Source organism: Oryza glaberrima, chromosome 4 (genome assembly GCF_000147395.1).
Source record: "Oryza glaberrima chromosome 4, OglaRS2, whole genome shotgun sequence".
Lineage (NCBI taxonomy): Eukaryota > Viridiplantae > Streptophyta > Magnoliopsida > Poales > Poaceae > Oryza > Oryza glaberrima.
In genome coordinates, this window is record NC_068329.1 from 6,581,989 (window position 1) to 6,609,060 (window position 27,072).

General features: G+C 42.7%; 1 protein-coding gene and 1 pseudogene across 2 annotated transcripts; both read right to left on the bottom strand.

The window, feature by feature from the left end:
- Positions 1 to 16,192: 16,192 nt before the first annotated feature.
- LOC127771021 (glycerol-3-phosphate dehydrogenase SDP6, mitochondrial) lies at positions 16,193 to 23,309 on the bottom strand. Of its 2 annotated transcripts, none has more exons than XM_052296819.1 (7): positions 22,891 to 23,309; positions 20,945 to 21,418; positions 19,551 to 19,882; positions 18,890 to 19,050; positions 18,053 to 18,311; positions 16,510 to 16,807; positions 16,193 to 16,433 (listed from the first exon to the last, which is right to left on the bottom strand). In XM_052296819.1, exons 1-7 carry the CDS (start codon positions 23,246 to 23,248, stop codon positions 16,426 to 16,428), a joined length of 1,890 nt encoding a protein of 629 aa, XP_052152779.1. In that variant the 5' UTR covers positions 23,249 to 23,309; the 3' UTR covers positions 16,193 to 16,425. The 2 variants fall into 2 exon arrangements, with proteins under 2 accessions (XP_052152779.1, XP_052152780.1); XM_052296820.1 differs by lacking the exon at positions 22,891 to 23,309 and adding an exon at positions 21,598 to 22,875.
- Positions 23,310 to 24,531: 1,222 nt separating this feature from the next.
- LOC127770261 (uncharacterized) lies at positions 24,532 to 26,871 on the bottom strand (annotated as a pseudogene).
- Between the last annotated feature and the right edge of the window lie 201 nt (positions 26,872 to 27,072).

The window sequence follows — 27,072 nt, forward strand, 5'->3', positions numbered from 1 at the left end:
AAACCTGATAATGGTGGGTTGTGAGCACATGGTTTTGATGGTCGTGCTCATGACAATTAAGGACCGGTTCACGAGTTTCGGTTGTGAAACATTAACCGTGCCAACCACAAGCCAGTGTGGGCAACGGCTTTACCTTTTGTATAGCATGGTTCATTGCGGGGCACCAGACTGAGAAGTGGCGGAGATAAGCCCACGGGGGTCGCTGGGGAGTCCATGCCTTGTTTATAAGGGGGTGATTATGATCCAGGAACGGTGCGCTGTGGTGGATTGTGTTGTGCGAGGGGTACTGTCGCAGCTCCTTTCTGAGGTACCGTGGTGGTATCGAGGCGCATGGTGACATGTCGCGGGGCTGTGTCTTGTGGGTACAGTGGTACACCTCTGGCCAGAGTAAAACTATTCGAATAGCCGTGCCCGCAGTTATGGGCAGGTCTAACAATGTCTTTCGTGATTAGTCTCACACTTGTCACCCTAATAAAAGATGCTATAACTGGTAATAATTTGATTAGCTCCTCGTTTGGAATGGTATATTCCTGGTTTGGAGATAGAACTGTGCAGCCGGGATGGTTGTTCAGAATGGTTGGGCCTATGCAACAGGGTATGTTGTATAGCGTTGGATTAATATTGTTTAATTATTACTTAACTATTTTATTAAATTCTGAAATGTTTATTAAATGCTGTTTATGCAAATGAAACCCTACTATGCCATCCTTTGTTATCCTGTGCATTTGCATAATTGCTGCGTGGCTTGCTGAGTATGTCATATACTCACCTTGCAATCATTCATCAAAGGAGGAGTTCTATAGTGATGCTGATGGTGTGGAGGATTAGGTGTAGCCCTGGTCAAGCTGCCTGTGGAGTGGAGTCGTCTGCGCCGTTTATCTTATTTTTTCCGCTGCTTAGATCTTTATTGATTGAGAGGAACTATCTACCTCTGTAATGACATTTTATTCGCTTATTAATTAAGAGTAATAATTGTACTCTATTATCAATTTGTTATTGTGTGCCTCGGCTGATTCCTGGACGAGGGTTCACACACATCTAAGCGTTTGGAATTTTGGATAGAAATTCCGGGCGTGACAGCGCATCGCTCGACGATCTCGAATAATCTCCGAGTAGTTGTGATTCATCTTGTCACCAATTCCTGGGTGGTGTAGCGATCTCTGACACCAGATTTGAAAGCGCGAATTACAGAAGCGTCGGTGATTTCAGGAATTGTGTTCCTGCACTCGTTAAAGCGCCGAACGTATTCCCTCAATGATTCCCCCGAGTTCTGTGTCAACGCGTGTAGGTCGTCTTCGATCGCGTGGCGCTTGTATGTTCCTTGGAAGTTGGCGACGAATTGTTGCCACAGGTCTGCCCACGAAGAGATTGAGTAGGGAGGAAAATGCATCAGCCATGAACGTGCAGAACCCTTCAACGCGGTTGGTAAATAGTTTGCTAACGCGTTGTCGTCTGCTCCGGCAGCATAGAGTACTGTGGAGTAGACTTGAAGGAATTCCTCTGGGTCGGTGCTCCCATCATACTTTTCAATTGCTCCAGGTCGGAATCTCTCAGGCCATCAGACATCACGTAGGGAACGACCGAAAGCCCTACACCCAGCGTTGGGGCGGTGGGTTGTCGGCGGTCATGTGTCCTTCGTGGATGTCTATCTGACGATGAGGAAGACGCGGATGATGACGATGACGATGGGTCGCTTGGTTCCGGCGTACGATTACGAGGATGACGACCTGGATCTCGGGAATCATGTTGTTGTCTCCCGCTGTTGTCTCGGCGCCGATCTCCATCGTCGTCGTCGTTGCGGCGGCGGCCATGACCAGTATTGTCTGGCCTCCGTCGTTCGTGATCGTTGTGGTCTCGGTCCTCGTTTGAGCGGTCTCCTCGGTCATGGCGCCGTGAAGAGACATGACGCCGAGAGCGATTTACGTCGTCTCTTGTGCGTCGTGCTTCTCGGCGACCGTTGAATTGATCTCGAAGATCGCTAGTGCCACGAGGTGGAGGGGTAGCCTGTCGAGGTAATTCCCTCCATTCCGGATCTTCACCATTGGCGTCGCCAGTTGGTGGCTGATCTTGGTGCGCTGCGGTAGCGGCTTCTTCAAACGCGTTGCTGAGGTTGGTCACCGATTCCCGTAATCGTTCTGTCCAACGCTCGAGGTCATTGTTCAGAACGGGATCGTAAGGAGTTTCCCTCAGTATAGCTTGAACAGTCCTGATGTGTTGGGCTGGAGTAGTCGATTGATTCGCCGCTTCTGTGTTGGCTTGTGCTAACGTGCCAACGTCATCGATAGCCAATACCTCCCGCGGCGCGCTCGTTGTCGATGACCCATAGTCTCCGAGGAGATGCAAGACCGATGGTTCGTGAGGATCGATATCGATTACCCCAACGAATCGATCTGAGGTTGGAGTCGCTCCTTGTTCCTTGCCATTATCCCTAACAGGGACGTATGACTTAGGAGACGGAGTTTTTATGGCGCCTAGGAAGACTTTGCAGCTTGAGAGGTCGTGATTCTTTGTCTTGTGAATAGGACAATAGACATCCCGAGTTGGGGAAGTACGCTGAATTCCAAAATCTTTGCAGGCGCGGATTCAGCACGGACGTTGAGGAAAACCCAGCAATCTTGGAGGGTGTGTTTCTTGGTTTTGTGGATAGGACACCAAGACCTGGTGGCTTCGGAAGTCATCTTTGTCGGCTCATGGTTCATGTCGGAAGGACAAGGTTTGGCCGTATCAGAATCCTTCCCGAGCCTAGATGTAGTCGATAATCCGTTCTCCGTTTCGACGGGTGGATTTTTCGACATGGAGTCGCCTTGGTTCGTAGCCATTGCGTTCTCGTTTCCGGTCATTGGAGGACCGGTTGAGATCGGCGTTGTGGTGTAAACCGGGAAGACGATTTCGCCGACTTGAGTCCATACCAGCATTGTTGAAGCAGGGAGTGCTTGGCTGAGACTGGTGTTGACGTTGTTGTCGACGAAGCTGGATGACATAGTAGTAGAACCTTGAGTACCAAGTCCCCCTACCTGGCGCGCCACTGTCGACGGGTGATACACGTAGACCGGATATAGAGGGTATTGGGGTACGTTGGTACAAGGATCTACGTAGTACGACATCGAGCAATCAAAAGACAAGAATTATACTGGTTCAGGCCCCTTGATAGGTAATAGCCCTAATCCAGTTGATGTGGGATTATATGGTGGAAAACACAGGTTACAAAGGGAACGATGGAACTTGTCGTATCCGGCGAGATTGTAGTCGAGTTGATTCGACTAGCTCTCGATGGCTTGGCTCCTCGCAGACTCCGGCTTCGTAGGCTGTGTTGGTTGTGTTGGCTCTAAGATTCGATGCCTATGCCCTTCCCGGGGAGTCCCTTTTATATCGCAAATCTGGAGATCTCCAAGTAGAACTCGGAGATATCAGACCCAGTATGATACGTTGACGACCCAGTTCTGTCCGAGAAGGACTCTTCCCATCTGTAGATTTCGTGAAAGGTTTCCTTAGAATATGTAGGAAATATCCGCGTGCGCGTGGGTACGCCATGTCGATACGTAACGTATATCGAAAGGTAGAAGGTATGCCTAACCCGTAACCCTGACAGCTGTAGCAACCTTTAGCGGAGTCACCGTCCCCTTTGCTAGAGCTGATCTATCATTTGCTCTCGAGTCATACTACTAGGCTTTGAGAGGAGGAGCACATGGGTGTTTGATGAGTTGGCACCCACTATGATATTTGTACATATAAGGTATGGATTGTGTTGGGGTGCTGAATTTTCTTCCATATAGGATTTGGTATAAAGTATGCATTGTCAAGATATATGCATGTACATGGGTATCCCACAATAACATATACATATATATATATATATATATATATATATATATATATATATATATATATATATATATATATATATATATATATATATATATATATATATATATATATATATAGAGCCCCAACTGATCACCCCAAAGTACACGCCACCATCAGAGTTCCCACCGCCATTCCGTTGACACATGAGTACATGACTAGGATTAGGGACTCGACGTGGAGCGTGCAAGTCTGGTCAAACCAAGGAAAGATGAGTGAGGTCCAAGGGAAACCCAATCATTTGACGATATTTCTCTCACAAAAATAGCTAGAAATGGCATATGATGGCCGTGTGTCTAGTGGCAAAATAATATAGGCACACATAGGGTTCGGACTACAATCTATTTAATTTCTATAACTATATTGATCAAGTCCAATTCATTTATACAAGCCTCAGTCCATTCCTTTCTCCTACTCAAGTTGAATTCAACACAACAGGTTCTCAGCCTATTCACTTCTCTATCGCCAGCCAATTCTTCTCAACCTGACCCATCTCACTTTCTTTCTCTTTCTCTCTCCTAGAAATAGTCTATTTTGCCTCCCTCAGCCATAACCCTAGTTTGATTCGCATCCCTCCGACACAAAACCAGATATCAAGTCTCTCTCAATTATCAATATCAGATCAATTTACCTCCTTCAGTGATTGAGATGCTATTTTCGTCCAATGTGGTGTATGGACTGGGTGATGTGGCAACAATGCGGCATATACGCAGCATTATTGGTAGAAAAATAAAAAATCTTAGTGGGACCCATATATCAGCAACATGATCTCTACCCCACTATTTCCCAATTGGCTCTCGGCCAAATGAATCACAACAATGAGACGAGGAATGGAGGATGCCACCAGTCCACCACCACTCAAGCGGGAGCAAGTAGGATGGTCTTGCGGTAGCAGCGGTGGACGATGACACTAGATATAGGAGTTAAAGGCGAATTGAGAGAACCAAATTCACTAGCCGCTCTCAGCCACCGGTCTTGAGGTGGCCATTCACTTGTTGGCCAGTAACAGTGGTGGTGCCCAGATCTGCCATCTCCTCCGTGGGTCCTTGCAACAAGCTCTCTCATCCCATTCCCTATTTGTCACTGCCTACTATCCCTGCAACCGTTGTGCCAGTGGCTACTTCCAATCCCCCATCAATGAAGAGAATATCATTGTTGCTGCTTCATAGAGGACAATGCGGACTTGGATCTTTATTGCCACAATGATGGAAAGGCTCTGCCCCTCTTCCTCCTTTCCTCCAAAGCCGGGAGATAGAGATATGGTGGTGCATTACCTCTCTTTCCCTAAGCATGGAGGCATTGATTTGCTTTTTACGAGGGAGTTGGAGCTCACTCGAACCGTCCCTCGATGCTTTGTGAACAGCTGAACGGGGAGTGGTCTAGGCGAATAGGCTCTCCTTGATGCGGCCCAGTACTACCAGAGCGGCAATCGGTGGCAAGGAGAACGACTTTGCTTCGAAAGTGGGCCTCAACCCTTGGGGGAGGGGCGAGTAGCATAGTGGCCACTGCCAGGCATCAAGGTCCTCGTCTTCCCAATGGAAACTCGGCACTGCACGCCTCCGTTATGCGTCCCTCTAACTTTGCCACCTGCACCGTGAGTCCATCAGCTTTCGTTGCCATTGACCATTGCCTACCAAGAGGCGTTGCTGTACACCCGCCCACCATGAGATAGTGGGGAAGAAGATCAAGGGAAGGTATCATTAGGTGTAGGTCTCAACTCTTTATATGTTTTTTTAAGGTCATAATGCTACATAGATGCCATGTTGACCAAAACCACCATACAATCCACTAAAAGCAAGTTTAATAGTTTACACTAGTTTTGATAGTTTATGGAGTCTCTGTATACAAATCCACTAGAAGTAAGTTTAATAGTTTACATTGTGTTAATGCAAAAATTTGATAAGATTCTTTAGTGAATTCAGTTAAGAAAAGATTACAATCAGCCGATGAAAAGCTTATCTAGAAGAGAACGGATTCGAGAAGGAGTCACGAAGACCATGGCATGCATGGCAGCTTGAGTTTATCTATTAATTAGGCACGTTCCGTATTTAGGAAATGTTGTGTCATGTCCGATCAAGACTTATGTTTTTTTTTCTTTTTATCTTTAGGAAAGTTTGTGTCGTGTCCGATTAGGACTCTTATCGGTCTATGGGTATAAATATGTACATGCAAGGTCCCCTGTAATTTATCACCACAAATCAATACAATTACTTTTGGCACATTGTTACCCTCTTTTCTGAGGTTTTTACTTATCACCGGCGGAACTTGGTACCTGACGTGAGGCTACATCGGTTTCGATCTCCGGCGAAGGAGTAAGTCCTAAGTTCCGTCGGCCCTGGCAATTGTATTGGCTACATTGGCATTGTTTAAGGCTGCATTGCTTCATCCTCTTAGATTGCTCTGGTTTGGTTAATATATTTCCTACCTAATGTCGCATTGTGTTTAGAGATGCATCAGTTTACTGAGTCTTAGCCAATACATCTCTACAACCACAATGTTGTTTTAAATAGATTTATTATATACATCACATTAGACAGATTTCTCGGCTTATTGAGTATTATACTATTATTATATACAATCTGGTGCTTTATCGGCTAGGTTCGATCTACTAGATTGTTGATAATCTAAATCTTGTTAAGCCGATAGGTTCATACTAATGTTTCATAGGAGTGTTAGCTGACGAGTCATCTGTTGAAGTGTTGCATCGGCTTATAAGGATTATATACAAGTTGGTCTAGCCGGTCGCAGCAAAGCTTCATTAATTACTTAATTATTTGGATTCAGTGACATCGGATTTCCAGCCGATATATGCTTTAACCATCAGATCAACATTTATTCTATCATATCAGCTGATTGGATCATTGGATATTTATTTCATTACATTATTATCACCCAATTGCCTTTATATCATTATTTATCCAAGTATCAGAATCTACATTAGACATATAGCCGATTGTTAAAAACCCTATCGACATCAGCTAGTATCACTACATCGGTTTATTAGCCAATCAGCTCTTTGATCAACCATCTATATATCTTGTTAGTTGTAGGATCAAGCTAACTGACACGCCCGCTAAGCAGATCTCTCAGGTATTCGTGTTGTTTTTCATGTCAGTACACTAGTTTTGGTTTCGATGGTTTACTGAGTCTCTGTAGTTATTAGGACTAGACCAGACCGACGGTTCAATTGGAAAAACCAGCTCCGTTGGTCCGGTCCCCTTAAAAACCGGAACCAAGGGCTCCATCGGTCCGGTCCCCTTAAAAGATCGGGCATGCAATCAGACCGGATATAACCGGTTAATGGACTGAGTCAATGGCCCAACTAGTTGCCCACAATGCAGGCTCACAAAAAATCCCAAGAAAAAGTGTGGAGATCATGAGATTGAGAGCATCACGTGCTAGGCATGCCACCACCGTCATACCTGATGAGGACATAACTAGCTCAGATATAACCATGACTACCTTATGTATTAATCAACCAAATGTGCATATGTTCTACATTAGATTTGCTTGTTATATATTTGAACAAACGTTGCTACATAATGAGTTTTGTGAGTTTTCGTTTGCAGAGGTACTTGCTTCGACGAAGGAAAAGAGGGCGAGCATAATGAATGCATGGATGATCAAATAAGTTGATTGGGGACCAAACCAAGACATTCTCCAAGTATACTTCTACCCCACCACGTCACTTTTGGTCCATAAAAGACAAGAGATAAAGTTCTACACGTTTCGGATTCTGATTCGGGCCTCCTGACAGTATCAACTTCAAACGAACCTAGCCGCTGATCTAGAAAGAATTTCGGGGCCCATGAGTACTTGTTGGAAAGCTTATGAAGTATACTTTCAGATGGATTTCGTTCCACATCAAAATTCCTACCGAGCTGCCGGAAATATGCAAAACAAGCCATGCACCTCATCTAGTCCGAATCTGATTTGGGTTTTGGGCCTTGTAATTGTGTCGTGGGCTTAGCCCAAGGGGGTGTGCGCCCTAGGGAAACCCTAGGACGTCCCTAATCATACTTAATCAATAGCCGTCTGTTGGTATTTCTTAACGATATTACTAGAAATATAATTCCCAGCAATGGCGCATAAATACTTCTAGTTAACTGATATACTAGCTAATACCCTCTATCCGATGCCCTCCTGGTACTTCGAGAAGCCACCCCTGACTGCCGAGTTCCTTACGACAGCCCGTCATGACCATACAACCGGGGCTAAATACGGCGGAATACCCTCCCCAGGGAATTAACTTAGGATTATATATAGGCGCGGAGGAATACCTGTACTGAGCTGTCACCATCAGCGGCCCACCTCTCATCCGCTATATATAACCCCAAATAATGATATCCTATAATCTAGACACCACGTCTAAACTATCAGATACTACTCTAATATCATCGTCATGACATAGAGTAATTGCATAAGCAAACATTATACCCGCACCAAAGCATCTCCCAGATAAGCTAGCCATATATTTAGTATAACATGAACATAATGTAAAGTAAGTACTCATATACTCGGAAAGTATTTCAATACCATAAATGTATATAGAAGAGTATTCTAATAAAAGTACAAAGCTTACAAAAGAGGAAAGAAAAGCTGCTAGAGCCATACTCGAACTCTTTCGAAGGCTTCCGGACTCCTGACTCCTACTCTATTTCTATTCCACCAGCTAAATACTACTAAACTAAACTTGAGAGAAATGAAAGAGATATTGCTTGAGGTGTGTGTTGAAGTGAAGAGAGTGAGCTCCTTATATAGAGGTAGTTATGACGGTTGTGGAAGGGGAATTGTCCGAAGTGCCCTCCAACCGTCATTGGGATGCAATCCTGGACGTACACGCCAAAACCTGGATCCAACGGCACCAAGATTGGTTCGACCGAACCACCAGGTTCGGCCGAACCTGGGGCTGGCCCAATCCAGCCCAATTTCGGCTGGCGGCCTCCTCTATTGCTCCACTCCGTAGAATTGTGAATTTTGGCCCAATTCATCGTGTCAATTTTGAGTTCTTGGCCCATTCATACATAAGTCTGGTTATCGACATCGTCCGATTGATTTATCGTTTGAGTTGATGTCGATTCTCCTCCACATTATTGTCATTCCCTGCAAAAGGTTAGTATACCTAATAATAGTGGAATATTATTATTCTAACATATTTATGCATTGCAAGCATCACTAGTTCTCCTCTATTTTGGTAATATTGACGGTCAAAACTGATTGATAACGACTGTCAACACCGTCATCGTTTAGATTCAGGTTTTGCTTAGATTATTCTGTCAAGAACAGTTTCACCGATAGATCGGTTTGTAGAACTCCAAATTCGAGTGCTTAATCATTCATATGCAATTGTGTTGCAATCTATCTTGTTCTTGCTTGTGTTCTTCGATTCGCATGCAGGAATTAGCCTTCTCGGGGAGGTCAACCGGGTTTCGGCACGGTTGATAACCAGAGGAAACGTGGTGCTGCGATTGCGGGGCTCAGTAGCGTGTTCGTTCAGAAGCCGGATCGAGTTGTGTCGCGACTGTTTATCAATACCTATCGGAAGATCGGGACCTACATCCCTCATCAGTTAAAAATATCTCAAATCTACAACCACCAAAATACCTAACAATCTGATAATTGAGGAAGCGGCACGGAAGAATTTGCCGTGAGGTAGAGGTGGCAGTCGGCCTTGAGGTGGAGGCGGCAGTCGCGTGTGGGGAGGGGTTCGGCCAAAGGAAAATTCGGCAGAAGCATAGGCAAACCCTAGCCGCAACTCCAAACTCGACCGACAAAAACATCTGAAAAGTATAAAAATGGAATCAAGACCAAACCAAGACCTTCTCCAAATCTACTTCTACCTCACCATGCCACTTTTGGCCCATAGAAGACAAGAGATCAAGTTGTACACGTTTTGGATTCGGATTCGGACCTCCTGACAGCATCAACTTCAAACGGACCTAGCTGCTGATCTAGAAGGAGTTTCGGGGCCCATAAGTACTTGATGGAAAGCTTATGGAGTCTACTTTCAGATGGGTATTGATAAACAGTTGATTTGGGCGGAGTCGCGACACAACACGATCCGGCTTCTGAACAAACACGCTACTGAGCCCCGTAATCGCAACACCACGTCTCCTCTGGTTACCAACCGTGCTGAAACCCGGTTGATCTCGCCGAGAAGGCTAATCCCTGCATGCGAACCGAAGAACACAAGCAAGAACAAGATAGATTGCAACACAATTTCATATGAATGATTAAGCACTCGAATTTGGGGTTCTACAAACCGATCTTGCGGCGAAACTATTCTTGACAGAATAATCTAAGCAAAACCCGACTCTAAACAATGACGGCTACTGATTAAGTATGATTAGGGACGTCCTAAGGTTTCCCTAGGGTGCATACCCCCTGGGCTAAGCCCACGACACAATTACAAGGCCCAAAACCTAAATCAGATTCGGACTAGATGAGGTGTGTGGCTTGTTTTGCAGATTCTCGGCAGCTTGGTAGGAATTTTGACGTGGGACCAAAACGATGTGAAAGTAGACTTCATAAGCTTTCCAACAAGTACTCATAGACCCCCGTAATTCCTTCTAGATCAGTGGCTAGGTCAGGAGCCTCGAAATTTGAAGTTGATGCTATCAGGAGGCCTGAATCCAAATCCAAAACATATAAAACTTTATCTCTTGTCTTCTATGGACCAAAAGTGATGTCGTGGGGTAGAAGTATACTTGGAGAAGGTCTTGGTTTGGTCCCTAATCAACCTCTTTGATCATGTATGCATTCGTTATGCTCGCCCTCTTTTCCTTCGTCCAAGCAAGTACCTCTGCAAACGAACACACACAAAACTCATTGTGTTGCCGCCACTCCGACCCTACCCCCTACTATTGACGGTTGTTATGTACCAGTTTCGACCACCAACTAGCACAATTAATAAAAGGAAAATTAGCATTTCTTATATGCATACCAATAATAAATAATGTAGTTGTATCAGGATTGGAGAACTAATGTTGATACAAGAATTATACACCAAAGTGAAGGAGAAATGAAATAGACATGCAATTTAATAATTAACTAGAGTTGGATTGTGATGACTACATCCATTTCAAATTACTTGTCGTTTCAGATTTGTCCAAAGTCAGTTAAATATTTTTATTCTTTATAACCATTTTCTATAAATTCGTATAGTTTAGTAACATGTGAATGATATATACCTAAGTATATTTCTAATGATGAATCTAAAAATATAAATCTCATGATTTTAAAATTTATGAATTTCTATAAATTAAATTAACTAGGAAGTAAGTCTGTGCAGATGCACGGACAATTTATTTATTATTTATATAAAGAATATTAAAGAAGGCATATCTCACCAAATTCACATATTCACTATAAGGACAATATATTACCTTATAATCATAAAAGAAAGTATTTATATCGTAAAAAAGAAAACCATAAACTTTGATATATTTTTCCGGTTATATGTAAACTCGTATATCATCATCCTTCGGAAACATATGATTTAATATTTTTTTTTGTTTTGAGTTTTTTCTCTTTTGTTATGTAGCTTATTCACTTGTACTGTGCATGTTCATGGGTAATATATGATAGAATAATCAGTGGCGGAGGCAGCATGGGGGCTGGGGGTCTTTAGACCCCCCCCCTACCCCCCTAATAAATCATTAGAGCCCCATTAAGACCCCCCCTAAAATGTAAATCCATAAATCTATTGCAAGGGGGCTAAAATAGACTTTGTCTGAGATGGTTAGAAGGCCTAAAAGGCTGAGGAGCCCCCACTATAATTTTATCCTGGCTCCACCACTGAGAATAATCTATATCATCAAAATTATTTATGCTATTTTTTAAAACTATCTAGCTAGCTGCATGCTCATTGATTGAAACTTCATGGAGTGAAATAACTAATAAAAAAGGATTAGAAGGAGCAAGTAACTGAAGATTTTTTTGAAAGGAATCAGCAAGAGAACTAGGGTGCTAGCTAATTTATTGAATATATAGTGGTAAGTAACTAAAGATGGATGTGAAGTCTATGACACAGTTGCATCTGCCTCTGCACCTAGGGATCAGGAAGGGACCAGGAACAACATTGTGTGCAAGAAGCTAGCGTATAGCGATCAAGCACGTATTGCTAGCTTGCTGCTCCATCTTCCTCTCTGTAGGTGCAGGTGCAAATGCAGCTCTATCACACATCACTTTGCTATATATATGTAACACACTAACACTAATATGTATGTATGCAGTGTTCACTTGGCTTTTTGGCTTACATGAACAATGCGCATTCTACATCTTATATAGCCTTCTGCCTCTGCAAAGTGTCACTGATGTAATGAAAGTGTCACCTGTATAATTGTGCACCAACGCACGTGGCACCTCGCCACGGTTCACATGGGACTTGCACGGCAGGCCAATGGCACGGCGACACGTGCCGGTTCACACGTGGATCAGTTAGCTAGCAACAATGTTGGATATATTGCTAGCTGCTGCAGTACATGTCACATGTAGATGTAGCCAAAAGCTTCGTTCTGTCGGATTTGGCCGGCCGTTCAACAGCAGCTAAAGATTTGCGTATCAAAGCTGCTTTCTCGTCCAAGACCGGGACAGTTCTGTGAGGCGTGTGGGTGTAGATGAACAGCTCGGATTTTATTCGTTTTTACTTTGGATATGAAAGGAACTATTGTCGATGGGTTTTGGATTTGACGGTTCAACATTCTGTACGTGTGGCAGCAACACTGCTAGCTAGCTAGCAGCTTCTAAGACAAACCATCTGTAGTGCACGTGGGAAAATATCCTACTACCTCTGTCCCATATTACTTGTCGTTTTGAATTTTTATTGGTAATGTTTGATTATTCGTCTTATTTAAAAAGTTTTGAAATTAATATTTATTTTGTTTGTGACTTACTTTATTATCAAAAGTACTTTAAGTATGACTTATTATTTTTTTTATATTTGTACTAATTTTTCAAAACGAATAGTCAAACGTGTACCCTACTTAAATACAGCACGTAGCACAATTACCATCTGATCCAATTGGAGACCTACTTAGCCTCATAGCAGTATAGTCCTGACTGGTATATCATCAGAAGTGTATGCAATTAAGCAAGAAAAAACATATATTTGCTTACATATACAACTTGTTAGCTATCTTTGTTGGAGTGTGAAGTGAATTGTCTGCTTATTCTTATCAGCATAAGCTTTCGGTTTAAACTAGTCGGTGCATGCAACTCAATATGTTATTAGGGCCAGAGATCTTGATTTTGAAACATGACTGACGTGTAATTAAATAAATAATTTGCAGCCCACTTCCGTTTCATGCTTGAGGAGGCCTCCCATGAGGGGGAGTATTAGAATATGAAGTGAATCACTCGTCTTTTTTCTGACAGTTATTAAGTCCAAACAAAGGTCTACTAGTTAGCAATATTTTCTAACAACAGTTGAGGACAGCATGCAGAAAGATAGGTGCATGAAGTGAACATATAAATAAACTCTCAATAATCTCTAAGGAGAAAAATAAGTTATATGCCCATAATTATCATACATGTACTCTCTTCATTCTCAAATAATTATCACTGTATGTACTATGGCTGTCTTAAGTTTGACCACTATCTAAAAATGACTATAATTTTATGAGTAAAAGGAATATTATTAAATTTAGAGAGAATCAACCCAATTAACGATCTGCCATTAATATTATCTATTTCTATAATATATCGACGAGTTTATCGATTATTCTTCAAAAGCCATTGGATTGGGTCTTTTTTCACCCAAAATATCTTTAAAGATATAGAAGTTTAACAATTGATTTATCCCATTAAAAGTTTAAAACAAATATGAAATTTTTATGTAGCCTCCTTATACAGCATGTAAGTTTTATAAGTTTGAAGTTGTTTCTTTTGGTATTTTATTTTTTTTAGGGAGAGTTATATATATATATAGTTGACCAAATTGCTACACGTTATAAATATTTGATGTTTAAATCATCATATACCATCTATTTTGTTTTAAAACTAATTTGGGAAACTATTGAGGTCGAACATTTACTTTTTAACTAAATTTTACTGTAAATGTCAAATATTTATGATCAGAGTAGTAATTAATTCTGTAGCTAACGATGGTTGTAAAACATTTATGGGCTTATCGCTATGCATTTGCCTAAGGTAATATTTTCTATCCGGCTTTAGGTGCCGGTTGTCAACCCCACATGGGTCCTGGATTTGGCAACCGGCACCTTTGAGAGTACTAAGAATGCAAAAAAAAAAAAAAGAAAAAAAAAAGAAAGACCGGCTACGATTGCATAAGAATAAGCAGATATTTTGGAACATATCTTTTGAACATCACTGCAATACGATTGCATTAAGGGATGAAAGCGGCCAGAAAACCACCTGTGTCATTTTTGTTTCCTTTTTTCTTTTTGAAATTTTGCATTAAGGGATGAAAACGGCCAGAAAACCACCTGTGTCATTTTTGTTTCCTTTTTTTTTTTGAAATTTTGCATTAAGGGATGAAAAACGGCCAGAAAACCACTGTCATTTTTGTTTCCTTTTTTTTTGAAATTAGGCCCGGTTTAATTCCCCTGCAAAAACTTTTCACCATGTCGCATCGAATGTTTGACACATGTATGGTTTATTAAATATATAAAAAAGAAAAACTAATTACACAAATTACATGTAAATTGCAAGACAATTTTTTTTGCGCCATGATTTGATAATGTGGTGCTACAGTAAACATTTGCTAATGATATTAATTAGACTTAATAAATTCACCTCGCAGTTTACAGGCGGAATCTATAATTTATTTTGTTATTAGACTACGTTTAATACTTTAAATGTGTATCCGTATATTCGATGTGACATGCCAAAACTTTTCACCCCTGGAACTAAATATGGCCTTAATCAAAATGAAAATTCCCAGATACGGAAACGACACTTATAAGGCACGTCGTCTAGAACCATGCGATATGATCCGCATGATTTTGTTTCCTTCATTTACATATAACTAGAAAAAATGCCCGTACGTTGTAACGGGTAAAAACGTTTTTTATCCTATACATTATTCTCCTTTGGTTTTGGACCGGATGCTTTCTTGGTTTTAGACCAAACGTTTATTCCTTCCTTCCTTTTCCTTTTCATTTTCAGCTCCAGTCCTAGCACAGTCTGCTACCTTCCTCTGCTTGGTCTACCTCTCTTCGGCTCAGCCCGCAAGTGGAGCTGTAGGCCTAGCTCAAACAGTCTCGTGCATGTACCATTATAGAGCTGATCCCGCCATCAAATCCGGTAATCCGCTTGAGCTCCTCCCATCTCCGTTAATCCGTTCGCCCTCGCATAGTCTCGTGCCGCCGATCCTCTCTATCAAATCCGGCCAAATCTTTCTCCATCTCTAAAATTGTTCTTGCATAGTCTAGTGCCCTGTCGATAACGGAGCCGATCCTCTCCATCAAATTTGGTCGAATGTTTCTCCATCTCCAAAAATTGTTGAGGGATTTTGATCCACTCAATCTCCTTTTCTGTTTTTTTTATCAAAATCAAAGCAATTCGCAAACTCGGGATAAAAATAACGACGATAATCCGTAAAACTCGAGATAAAAAATGATGAGGATTAAATGGAGATTCAATCAAGTGAATTACAGCCGATTGAAATGGGAATTCAAGGGGAAAATGATGTGAGAGTAGTGGGGAATTGGTTTTTGCAATGAATTGAAGGAGAAAACATATAGGGAGGCAAATCAAGGTGGCTGCGACGCTAGGGTTTGGCCGGACGAAAAAACCGCAAAAAAAAATAGCGATAAAAGCAAGAAACCGGAAAAACGGTGAAAGAAAAAAAAGGAGAAAAAGGCAAAAGAAAATAAAACGAAAAAAAGGGAAGAAAAAGAAAACGGACGAAGAAAACGGAAAAACGCTGGAAAAAAAGAAGAAACACGAAAAGAAAATAAAAATAAAAAAAGGAAAAAAAAACAGACGAAAAATAGGGGAATCAGACTTTTTTATTTTGGGTTGTTTTTTTCGCTATTTTTTTAATTTAGATGGACGAAGGAAATATCTCTTATTTTTTAATTTACATATAATTCAATCAAATACGTAAACACACATACCCAGCGCACATTAATACTACGAGCGTATATGAAAATGTGGTCTACCATTCTACTTCCTCCGTTTCACAATGTAAGGCATGCTATACTACGAGCGTATATGAAAATGTGGTCTACCATTCTACTTCCTCCGTTTTATAATGTAAGGCATTCTAGCATTTCCCACATTCATATTGATGTCTAGATTCATTAGCATCAATATGAATATGGGAAATGCTAGAATGACTTACATTGTGAAACGGAGGGAGTATTACTTTTTAGAAAGAGTAATCTTCCGTGGTACATCCATCGATCTACATCATGCCGATGAGATGTTATTTCACCACAAATCAGATAGAAGTAATAAAGTGCACAAAAGGACAACTGAGAACATTTTAGGACCCCAGCCCTCTTGCACCGAATTATTCTTGCACTAGCCTGATTGTCTAAGTTTCATACTTTGCTTTTATTGTATGACTCACGCTTATTCACAGAAATTATGTTTCACTCATTGACCTACAAAAGAACAGATACTATCAGAAGTGCTATTCAAAGTGGAGAAAAGAAACGAAGGTGGAAAAAATATTCTTACCATTATGTTTGCCATCCCTGAATTGTGCATTCTTGGATGATTTGAATGTTTCCAGGAAATCTTTACCCTTTTGTAGTTCAAGCTTCTGCCTTGCCTTGTCCCACTTGCGTTCCAGAGCTAAAATCTCGATGATCCGAGGCAATGCTCTCCCAGCAGCATCTGTGTCAAGAAATGCAAGACGGCATCTCCTTGCAATAAAGTCCACAGCAGATTCACAGTACTCGTGGCGAGCACAGTATGCTACTTCAGCCTCCAAAAATGGGTATCCATGAGCAAGTCGCTTCCCCAAGCCTTCATTCTAAACAAAATGAAGCATAATGATTACCACAAAACATTGTTAAGTTGTACAGGGAAAAAAAAAGGTTTCCGGGCAGAATAATGAAGCTTGGATTTCTGATGAACCAAATTGATAGATCGCATATTGAAAAGAAATGTCATGCTAGATAAACGTGACCAAAACCATGTGTTGCTGCCGCAGGTTACTTAAATGACAGAAGTTACTACAATAGTAGCCATGCTAGATTCAGCAGGGATAATCAAATAGCTAAACAACTCAATTGACGATGCATAGCCCATAAAGGTTAGACCAGCAGAGTTAAAAAAAAAAAGGGCCAGCGAAAACAAAGTAAAAGGCTACAAACTCCATAAGTAGCGCAAGGCACATGGTGCAAAACAGAAGAAAAACTAAAGCGTAAGAAATACTAGGCACGTATTAAACATGCATAATCAATCACTTAAAGCACATCACAGTTAGTTCCCGCAAAAAAAAACACATAGCAGTTAGAATTCAGCTAAACAATTAGTTCAGAAAATTCCAACATGAAAACAAAAGGTAAGTAGGTATACTTAGGCTGTGTTCAATACTGATATTGGGAACTAGTGTACAGTGCACGCAAAACGACTCATTAGCACATAATTAATTAAGTATTAGCTTTTTTTTTGAAAAATGGATTAATATGAATTTTTAAAGCAACTTTTGTATAGAATTTTTTTGAAAAAAACCGCACCGTTTAACAGTTTGGGAAGCGTGCGTGCGGAAAACAAGGGGGAGTTGGGAACATGGAGGAACGAACGCAGCCTTAGTCCATCCTTAAAATATTGGGAGTTCAACATAAGTGCATTTTATAGTCAATTATGCATTACCACATCTAATCCAATGGAAGGATTTTTTCTTCGACAAATCGGTAGTGGGTGCAAAGAATGACAATGTTGTTCATGGACAGAAGAGTGTATGGAGCCATGGATATTATTACTATATAGGAGAATCATGAAGACTAAACATCGTCATAAAAGAACGCATTAGAACTGGACCTTTTCCCCTTCTATTTCTCTACATCAAAAGTTTCTCTACATCACTATGCCATGTCTGATCCTCACTAGCAGCATTAGGGGACATTTACACGTGTCACAAATTGAGCTCTTATATGCTGCCAACTATTGTCATCGGAATACAAGGGAGCACTGCTGCAAACTTTCCATGTACTTTACTGTTAAAACTTACAGTTTCATAAGTAACCTACTTTGTAGTATAAGGAGCACGAACCTGGGCAATTGAAGCCACTTGTGTAGCCAAAGTTCCATATGCATGTGACAGATGCTTCGATACAGCACTGTCCATTGCACCTGGAATGATCTTCCCACCATATGTCCTTTTCATCCGTTTATAGTTCTGTGCAAGGACAGTAAACGAAGCAGGATCCCAACCATATCCACCAAGAATATGCAGATGATCAGTCACACAGCCATTGGCAGGCTTCAAATTACCTGACCTTATGGCTGCATTAACAGCATCTTCAGCCATGCTGGAGATAAGGCAAATTATTAGAATCCAATTATGAAGAATATATATTCAATACTTCATGTGCATGCATGCCCATGCATTCATGTAACTACAATCCCAGATTTACAAATATTTTCTGTAGGTAATATGAAAATAATAGCAGTACATCACAAATGCAATAAGTGATGGTCTATAACTAATACAATGTACTTATGCGTTCAATCACAGATCAAATACAATGTATTACATCTCGAATTCATGACATAGTGATAGTCCAAGAGCATATAGGGCCCGTTTGGCATAGCTCTAGCTCCAGCTCCACCTCTCCTAGAGAGGTAGCCCAACCAAACAGTTTCAGCTCCACCCAAAAAAGAAGTGGAGCTGGTTGGAGTGCTCTTACTAAATGAAATAGAGTTGTGGAGCTGGGTTTAGGCAGCTCAACAACTCCACTCCAGACCCAACTCATGGAGTTAAATTTAGAAGTTGGAGCCCTACCAAACGGGCCCATAGCCAGAGTAGAAAACCAGCAAACTTTGCACATGTCATATCAGTTTCATTCAATCAATTAGAGATAAAACACTAGCTCCTAGAACACCATACCTTCTATAAGTTGTCCATTTTCCACCAGTGATAGTTATTAGTCCTGGGTAGTCTTCAAATACAACATGATCTCTGGAAATGCTCTCAGTATTTTTTGCCGATGGATCCATAGCCAGTGGACGTATACCACTCCAGGCAGAAAGAACATCTGAACGCCTTACCTAATATGGAGATTGAAATTATTCCAACCATTAGATATTTCCGTTATTTTTCATTCTCGATTGACAGAAACTGTTTTATTAATGGAATCATAACAAAGTGGAAAGTTGCTAGTACAATTCTGAGTGTGAAACCTATGATGGCAAGTTAACAAAAACCAATATGACTAGCCCAAAAGTATTACCACAGAAAAGAATACGAAGGAATCATAACCACACTGAAACAAATGCACAGAAAAATAACTCTACTCTAAACTTGTAGTTGCAGAACAAGGACTAAGTCTAGCTAAGATTGCCACCCATGCACACTTGAGCATCCCATGTACACATCAATTACAAGTCATGATGTGCTACTAAAAGTTCTCTTTCATCTCACACATGTAGCAACCAAATGGTTCTAGAAAACATGAAAAACACTATATTTCAGAAAGAAAAACTTTACTAATTTTTTTCGACAGCGTCAAATAAATTACTGTACATTACATAAATGCAAACACACAAACCTGAACGTTAAGATAATCACAGATAGCATCTAATATGAACTGTATCTCATCCTCATGTGGTTCAGGAAGCATTGTTATTGCTGTACTAGAGTCGGTTGTACCAGCTACTGTCCTTCCTAACCATGGCAGCATAAATACAACTCTACCATCCTTGGTTTTAGGGACAATTAGCCCCATCCCATCAGGGGAATAATAATCAGGAAGTACAATGTGCACTCCACTGCTTGGACTGATCATGGGCACTACGTCATTGTTAGCCATCTTCCTCACAGAGTCACAGAACGGTCCTGCTGCGTTAACAACCACCTTTGCAAATGCATCGAATTCTTTACCTGTTATAAATTAGCAAATATGAAATAGCAATGGAAGATTGAAATCATTGCTAACTAAATAATCAACCGCAACACAGATGATAATGCTAGTTTCAGGAAAAAAATTATTATGAGAACATAGTTGATCATCAATCAACTTAACATAGTATGTTTCAGCACATACTTGTGCTAGCAGGCTACTTCATGGTGTATACCAAACTATAGTCTTTCTTCTAAACCATAAGAGTTATAGTGGCACAATATTCACAGACCAACCGCTCTTATCATTTAATAGGAGAAAATGTACTTCAGCAATCGGTAGTTTATACTTTATAGTGTAAGTTATTTAGTCTGCTCCAAGCATTGGTACTCAGATTAACAGCATGCTACCAGAACTGAATGTTTTTCCTTGTTTTCACTGCCCAAAAGTTCCTTCCTCCCAGAGTTGCTGCCAGCCTACTGTTCCTTTCTTTTTATTTTTGCTAAGCTTTGTAATACTTCCCATATCCAAGACTTTTCATACTTGACAGAGATACTCAGCCCAAATTGGCATATGGCTTTGGAATGCTAGTATAGTCACTCAAGCTCAGTGACCACGCCTCCCTCTGGTAGAGATTGGACTGTCAGTTTCCCGCTAGAAAAGCTATGCCATCAATCACCACCATCAGGAAATGTCTGCATATGAGTTACGCATCTGACTGCAGCATCTACACATAATTCCACATTTCCACCACCACAAATATATTACAGTAGTCTACAGACACTAAATGAGGGGTGAAAAACACATGGCAAGCCACATGCCTGCATTCCTGCAGCTCTTTAACTGCATATCCTAAACAACATGCTTGTAATTTCTTCAGTTCAAAGAAAACTATGAATTTTTGGTGTCGGCTGTACTGTATGACAATATGTAAAGCAGGGCTATTTGCTGTTTGAAATGTATTAGCTTAAAAAAAAGGTAGAAAGAGACATTGTATAAAGGTATGCTGAAGTAAAAAATACATGATCATTAGAAAGGTATGAATTACACATTCTAATGTGCCTCAACTGTATAAAGGAAGAGAAAGACATACTTTATTCTACCTGATAGCGTATCACGGATCTGTGCACCAATAATCCTTTCTCCAGATTCATCCTTAATGAGGGATACCACTTCAGCATAATTAAGAATAGCTGCACCAACAACCGCTGCAGTGCATGCCAAGCCCACATTCAGCCGACTGTCATTCATTTGACCATCATAGTATACCACTGTCCCTCTTAGGCTACGATCATGGCTGTTTTTTGCAAGGGTTGGGAAAAGTTCAACTGATTCATCTACAGAATAATATCGTGACAAATGTAGCAGCCTTCTTCCAGCAATGATATCATAGAATTTCAGGCCGAACCAATAGTATACAACCTCAAACCAATTAAAGCAAGGAGTCATGCATGGCAAAGCATGGCATAAGTGGGGAGCATTTTCAATAACCTGCTTTCTTTCTTTCAAAGCATGAAAAACGAGTTTCAGCTGCCCATAATCAAGATTGAATACTGCTTTCTCCAAATAGCGCACACCTGTAAAAAAGTATTCAATATAAGCGAGGAATAGTGGAATTTACATTATCAAATATTAACCACCTAAAAATGTACAAATCTATATCTTTCTGAAACTGGAGACATTCCTAGTGTATGAGTTATGTTTTTACGTGTTTAGAACAAACAAAATTTTCACCTCTCAAGTTGCAAGACGTTACCAAGTCTATATGCATAGTTCATTGCATCCACCATCAGTGGTGTATCCACCGTTGGGCTTCTTGGGGCTCGAGCCCCAGCTCCATGGTTGTGGCACTTCGGTCAGGGTTGGGAATAAAAACGTTGCTGCCTACTGCCTCACTGCATCTTTGTTGTCAAGGCCTCTACGACGTATTCCAGCTTGACTGGACAAATATTAATCTATCTGTTGTAGTCTGTAAACGTGAGCCTCTTTATTGGTAAATTAGGTTTGGAAATCTTTCAGTGTATTGATGCATCATTCATATCAAATTCTATTTGTTTGCCAGATTTTAGTGGATATATCTGCACATTAAAGCGGAGAAGCAAAGTTAACATGTACTTTTCCAAATAATGAACGATGAGCTAGAGTTATTTTATTTTATATGATACCCTCTTTCTATTTATTTGTTAATTTTACAATTTGATTAGCAAAATGTGTCATGTATGTATATTTGGCCTACTTGATTCTATATGCAAGTTTTATACATAGAGGACCCCCTCTATTTTCATTCTAGATTCGCCACTGTCCACCATAATATATCACTTCCAGAAAATATATCTCTATTTGAAAAATCCATGACCCATCCAACAATGTAGAGTTCAGAGAGGTTCAGTAAATAGATCACATTAGTGCATGAGGAAACAACAGTAAACATATTTGCCACAATGTATTCCTGTAATTGGTATACTAGAAGAGCAATAAGCAATTAAGCATAGCCACATATAGGTCCTGTTCTGAACCTTATCTGAATAAGTGCTAAGAAGTGTTTAATGCTTTACTAGGATAAACTTTTCCCCTATTAATCATGTACAAGCATCATGTAAGTTTATTGCAGCAAAAGAGTGAAAATATGTATGGCTTTCTACTGAACAGACAGCAACCTGTAGTTTTTTTTTCTGTTTTTTTTGGGAACTTTTTTCTGTTTTTTTGGAAGAGGCCGCTTAATTAGTGCTGCTACAATAATATTCAGTCGCACCTTCTCCAAAAAAAAACAAATTCTATGCTAATACTTTTAATTGAAACAAATAAGCCTGTAGTTTTTTTTTTCTGTTTTTTTTGGAACTTTTTTCTGTTTTTTTGGAAGAGGCCGCTTAATTAGTGCTGCTACAATAATATTCAGTCGCACCTTCTCCAAAAAAAAACAAATTCTATGCTAATACTTTTAATTGAAACAAATAAGCATATGACTATATAGGTATAATGTGAGATGCCACAATAACAAACTAGAGGAATCTACTTGAAAACGAATCTGGATTGGGGCGAAGCCACGCACCGCCATGGATGAGTTTGGTGGATCGGGAGGATGTCCCAGAGGAGAAGTCCTCGCGCTCCACGAGGCCGACGCGGAGCCCGCGGGTTGCGGCATCGAGCGCGACGCCGCACCCGGTGGCCCCGCCGCCGACGACGAGCACGTCGAGGGGATCCGCGGGGGTGGACCCGGCCAGCGCCGCCCTCTGCGCGGCGCGCGGCGGCGGGGCCGCGCCCGGCTGGGCCACGCGCCGCCGCGCGGCCTCGAGGGCCGCGGGGGACGGGTCGGAGGCGGACGCGGACGGCCAGGCCGCGCCCGCGGCGACGACGGCGGAGGACGCGGCGATGGCGGCGGCCGCGCGGCGGAGGCGCCACGTGGCCATGGCGGCGGGCGGACGCGTGTGCCTCCCTACCTCTCCTTTGTTCGGCGAGGGCGCTGGGAGTTGGGAGATCGCGAGTTTCACAGCTCACACGGGCGGCGGAACGCGTAGAGAAAGCGGCCTTTGATTTCTTTTCTTTTTCTTTTCTGGAGATACTAAAAAATTGTTACGGAGTACTCCCTCCGTTTAAAAAAAAAAAAAGACAAACCCTAAATTTCCGTGTCCAACTTTAACTGTCCTTCTTATATGAAATTTTTTTACAATTTGTATTTTCGTTGTTGTTAGATGATAAAACATGATTAATATTTTATGCGTGACTTATCTTTTTAATTTTTTTTCATAATTTTTTCAAATAAGACGGACGGTCAAACGTTAGGCACGGAAATCAGGGTTTGTCTTTTTTTAGGACGGAGGGAGTATTATATAAGCGAATCGGGGAGGAATTCCGGCGGAGAAAATAGGGGAACAAGTTCCGTGATTTTTTTCTCTTTCTTTTCTGGAGATAATAAATAATTATAGGTGAATCGTTTAAACAGGAGGAATTCGAGCGGAGAAAATAGGGGAGCAAGAGCATAACAGTTATTCCATTTCCTACGAAAAACTGATTTTGAGGGTTTTTATTGAGAAAATCGGATCCTAACATATCCCAAAAGCCTAATACTGTTTTAGAGTTCCCATCCCCCATATATTTTGGAAATAAGTTCATATGAGGTCTCCTAATTTTACGCTCAATCTGATATTCGTTATTGAGCACCTATAACCAGATATAATCGATCCCTAAACTGTCAAAACCAGTGCAAACGAGATCCCTCGTTAGTTTTAGCTGACGTGCCACCTACGTGGCTGGTTTGACTAGCTCTTTGTCCCACGTAGCATTGACATGGCGCTTACGTGGCAATTATATCTCGGAGAAATAATAAAAACTATGGGCCCACCAGTCAGCTATACACGAAAAATAATTTAAAAATGATGGGGCCACGTGGGCCCACATGCTAGCTAAAAAAGAATAAAAAGGTGGGGCCCATATGTCAATACATCCTCTCATTCCCTCTCTCTATGTTTCTCTCCCTTCCTCTCAGCTTCAGCGACGCATTTTTCTTGGCATCGGCGGCACGGGAGCAGGCACTGCGCCTGGCGGTGACTAGTGGTGGCATGGAGGAGGCCGTTGTGCTGCTTCTATCGCCCCCGACGCCACCTCGCTCGGCATCACCGGCTCCGACTTGTCCGCGAAGCCGAAGCAGTAAGAGGACCCGTCTTACGACGACTAGTCTGGTGAGAGCAGGGGCTTAGGCTTCACCTCCACGACACATGCAGTCGGAGAGCCACCCGCACGAGAACGCAACCCGCATCACGCAGAACACCACCATGTCGTCGGTGTCGGTGTCGCGGACCGGCAGTGAATCCCTTCGTCCCCAAATAGAGAACGGCACCAAAGTAGTTGACTACTCCCTCCGTCTCAAAAAATTGACAACTAAACCATGTCTTATATTTGGGGACGGAGGGAGTAGAGCAAAGTACTTGACTACTCCCTCCGTCTCAAAATATAAGCAAATATAAGCAGTGAAAGGGAGTAGTATATGTGAATCCTGCAGTCCTGCTACGTACGAAAATGCCTGGTATAGTTATCAACTTTTTCTTCAAACTTTTTAATTTTTTATCACATTCAAACTTTCCTACACATATAAATTTCTAACTTTTCCATAGCATCGTTCTAATTTCAATCAAACTTTCAATTTTAGCGTGCACTAAACACACCAAAAATGTGGAATCTTCAGCCCGGTCTTCGAGGTGGTACAGCCGTGCAATCAAATCGTTCACGGTCTCACTGTCTCCACTGTCCATCACGCAAAGCGCAGCCCCAGGCGATGACGAGAACAGGCCAGTCTGTCTTGTCGCCAGAGACGGTGACGCGATCACGGTCTCCGCCTCTCCGGCGACCGTGACAGGCCCAAAACCTTCACTTGCTCCCGTCCCAGTTGTATGATTCAAAATTAGAAAAAGTACACGGAAGCTCCTGAACTTGTTATCGAGTTAAAAAAAAACATCCTTAAACCATAAAACCATATATCCAGCGTCCCTTAACTAATTAAAACCGGTTATAATAGGTCCCTGGACAGTATTGCACCCGGTTTTATCCTACGTGGCGGTTTGACCACGGTTGATCGGCGACTGAGTCAGCGTGGGATCCACATGAACCCCACATGTCAGGGTTACCACGTCAGCCTCTCTTTCCCCTCTTCTCTCCCTTCCTCCTCTCTCTCACTCCTCTCTGGGGGCCGGCCAATGGGTGGGCTGAGGCCGTCGTGCTCACCCCGTCCTCTTCCAAGACAATTCCGACGACAACGAGACCGCCCGCACCGCCGCTCTTCTGATGGTCCATCCCTAGTCGGCGAGGTCCTCGTCGCGCAATCGTCCATCAAGGCGGCAAGCAACATCTGCTTCTCGCTCTTCATCCTTATCGTCATCATCATCGCCGTCACCTACCAGCCGCCCGACCCCTGGCTCCAGACCTCCTCCCCGACAACTTGCTACTCCCCACCGACGAGCACTTCAACTCTTCCTCCTCAACCCTCTCCGCCCTGCCGCGCGATGACCCATACCCCGCCGTTGCGGTTAATGCCACCCGCGACCCGGACTCGCCGCTCAACTGCTCTGACCCATGTGTCCTCCTGCCTTCTCCCCCGACGGCCACATCTTCCTAGTCGAGTATGGCCTCAAGGCCGTCCACAAGGGCAACACCACCGTCGGTGTCCATGGCTCCAACACCGTCGTCCTCAGCGTTGAGAAGAAGTACACCCCCAAGCTCCAGGATTCCAGGTACCCACCTCATGCCTCTCCCGCCTCCCTTTCCCGAGCTCCATAACCCCACAGATCTCAACGACGAGCTGTGTCTGGCAACGAGAGGAAGTCCATCGCCGCGGCTGCGCAATTCCGGCAGCTGAGTGACGGGATCCATACGACGGTGTAGGAGGAGGAGGAGGAGGAGGAGACTGGGAGATCGGCCTCCGCACGCCGCCACGCACCGCTGCCTCCTTGTCGGTGAAGAATCGGAGGAAATAGAGGCAGAGAGGGGAAAGGTGGACGCCGCCCTGCCGCTCCTGCTCGCCCGCCGCTGTCCTCACCGTGTTGTTTCCCCATCCGCCACGCCTTGCCGCTTCCCCATCCATCACTCCGCTGCGCGGCACCGCCCCTCCGCTCCTGCTTGGCCGCACGGTGTCTCCTTGCCCTCAACCTCCAGGAACAATGCTCTCTCCCTCAAGCTCGTCTCCTAAACTGCTGGCCTCTACCCGTCTCCTCAACCGCTGGCCGCTACCCGTCTCCTCCTCCCCGTGCCTCTGTCGCCACCCAACTCCAAGGGCCCTCGCACGGTCCCCACCAGCGTCGCAGCCCTCGCACGGTCGCGTCGCGGAGCTCCGCCGGGCTGCCGCCACCACCGGCCGCCGTTGCGGCGCCGTCCTCCTCCTCTCCTGCTTCACCCCGCTGACCGGCCTACAGATAGAGAGAGAGAGAGAGGAGGAACCGAGGAAGAGAAGAGGGGGGAGAGATGACTCAGCCTGACATGTGGGTCCCACGTGGTCCCACACTGACTCAGCCATCACGTAGGACAAAACCTGGGTCAGAACCATCGAAGGACCTATTTTGACCGAGTTTGATTAGTTAAGGGACACCGAATATCTGGTTTTGCGGTTTGGGGACGATTTTGTAACTCGATGGCAAGTTGAGGGACCTTCGGTGTACTTTTTCCTTCAAAATTTTGTCTTAGAAAAACTATGGTTCTACGACATACTCCCTCCGTCCAAAAAAACATAACCTAGAAGAAGACATGA

Excerpts from the sequence above, each read along its gene's own strand:
- LOC127771021 (XM_052296819.1), bottom strand. The coding sequence starts at position 23,248 with ATGGCCACGTGGCGCCTCCGCCGCGCGGCCGCCGCCATCGCCGCGTCC. Across the intron at positions 19,051-19,550 it reads GTGATTATCTTAACGTTCAG|GTAAGGCGTTCAGATGTTCT; the intron begins GTTTGTGTGTTT and ends TCTCCATATTAG. Across the intron at positions 16,808-18,052 it reads AAGTGGCTTCAATTGCCCAG|AATGAAGGCTTGGGGAAGCG; the intron begins GTTCGTGCTCCT and ends CATTTTGTTTAG.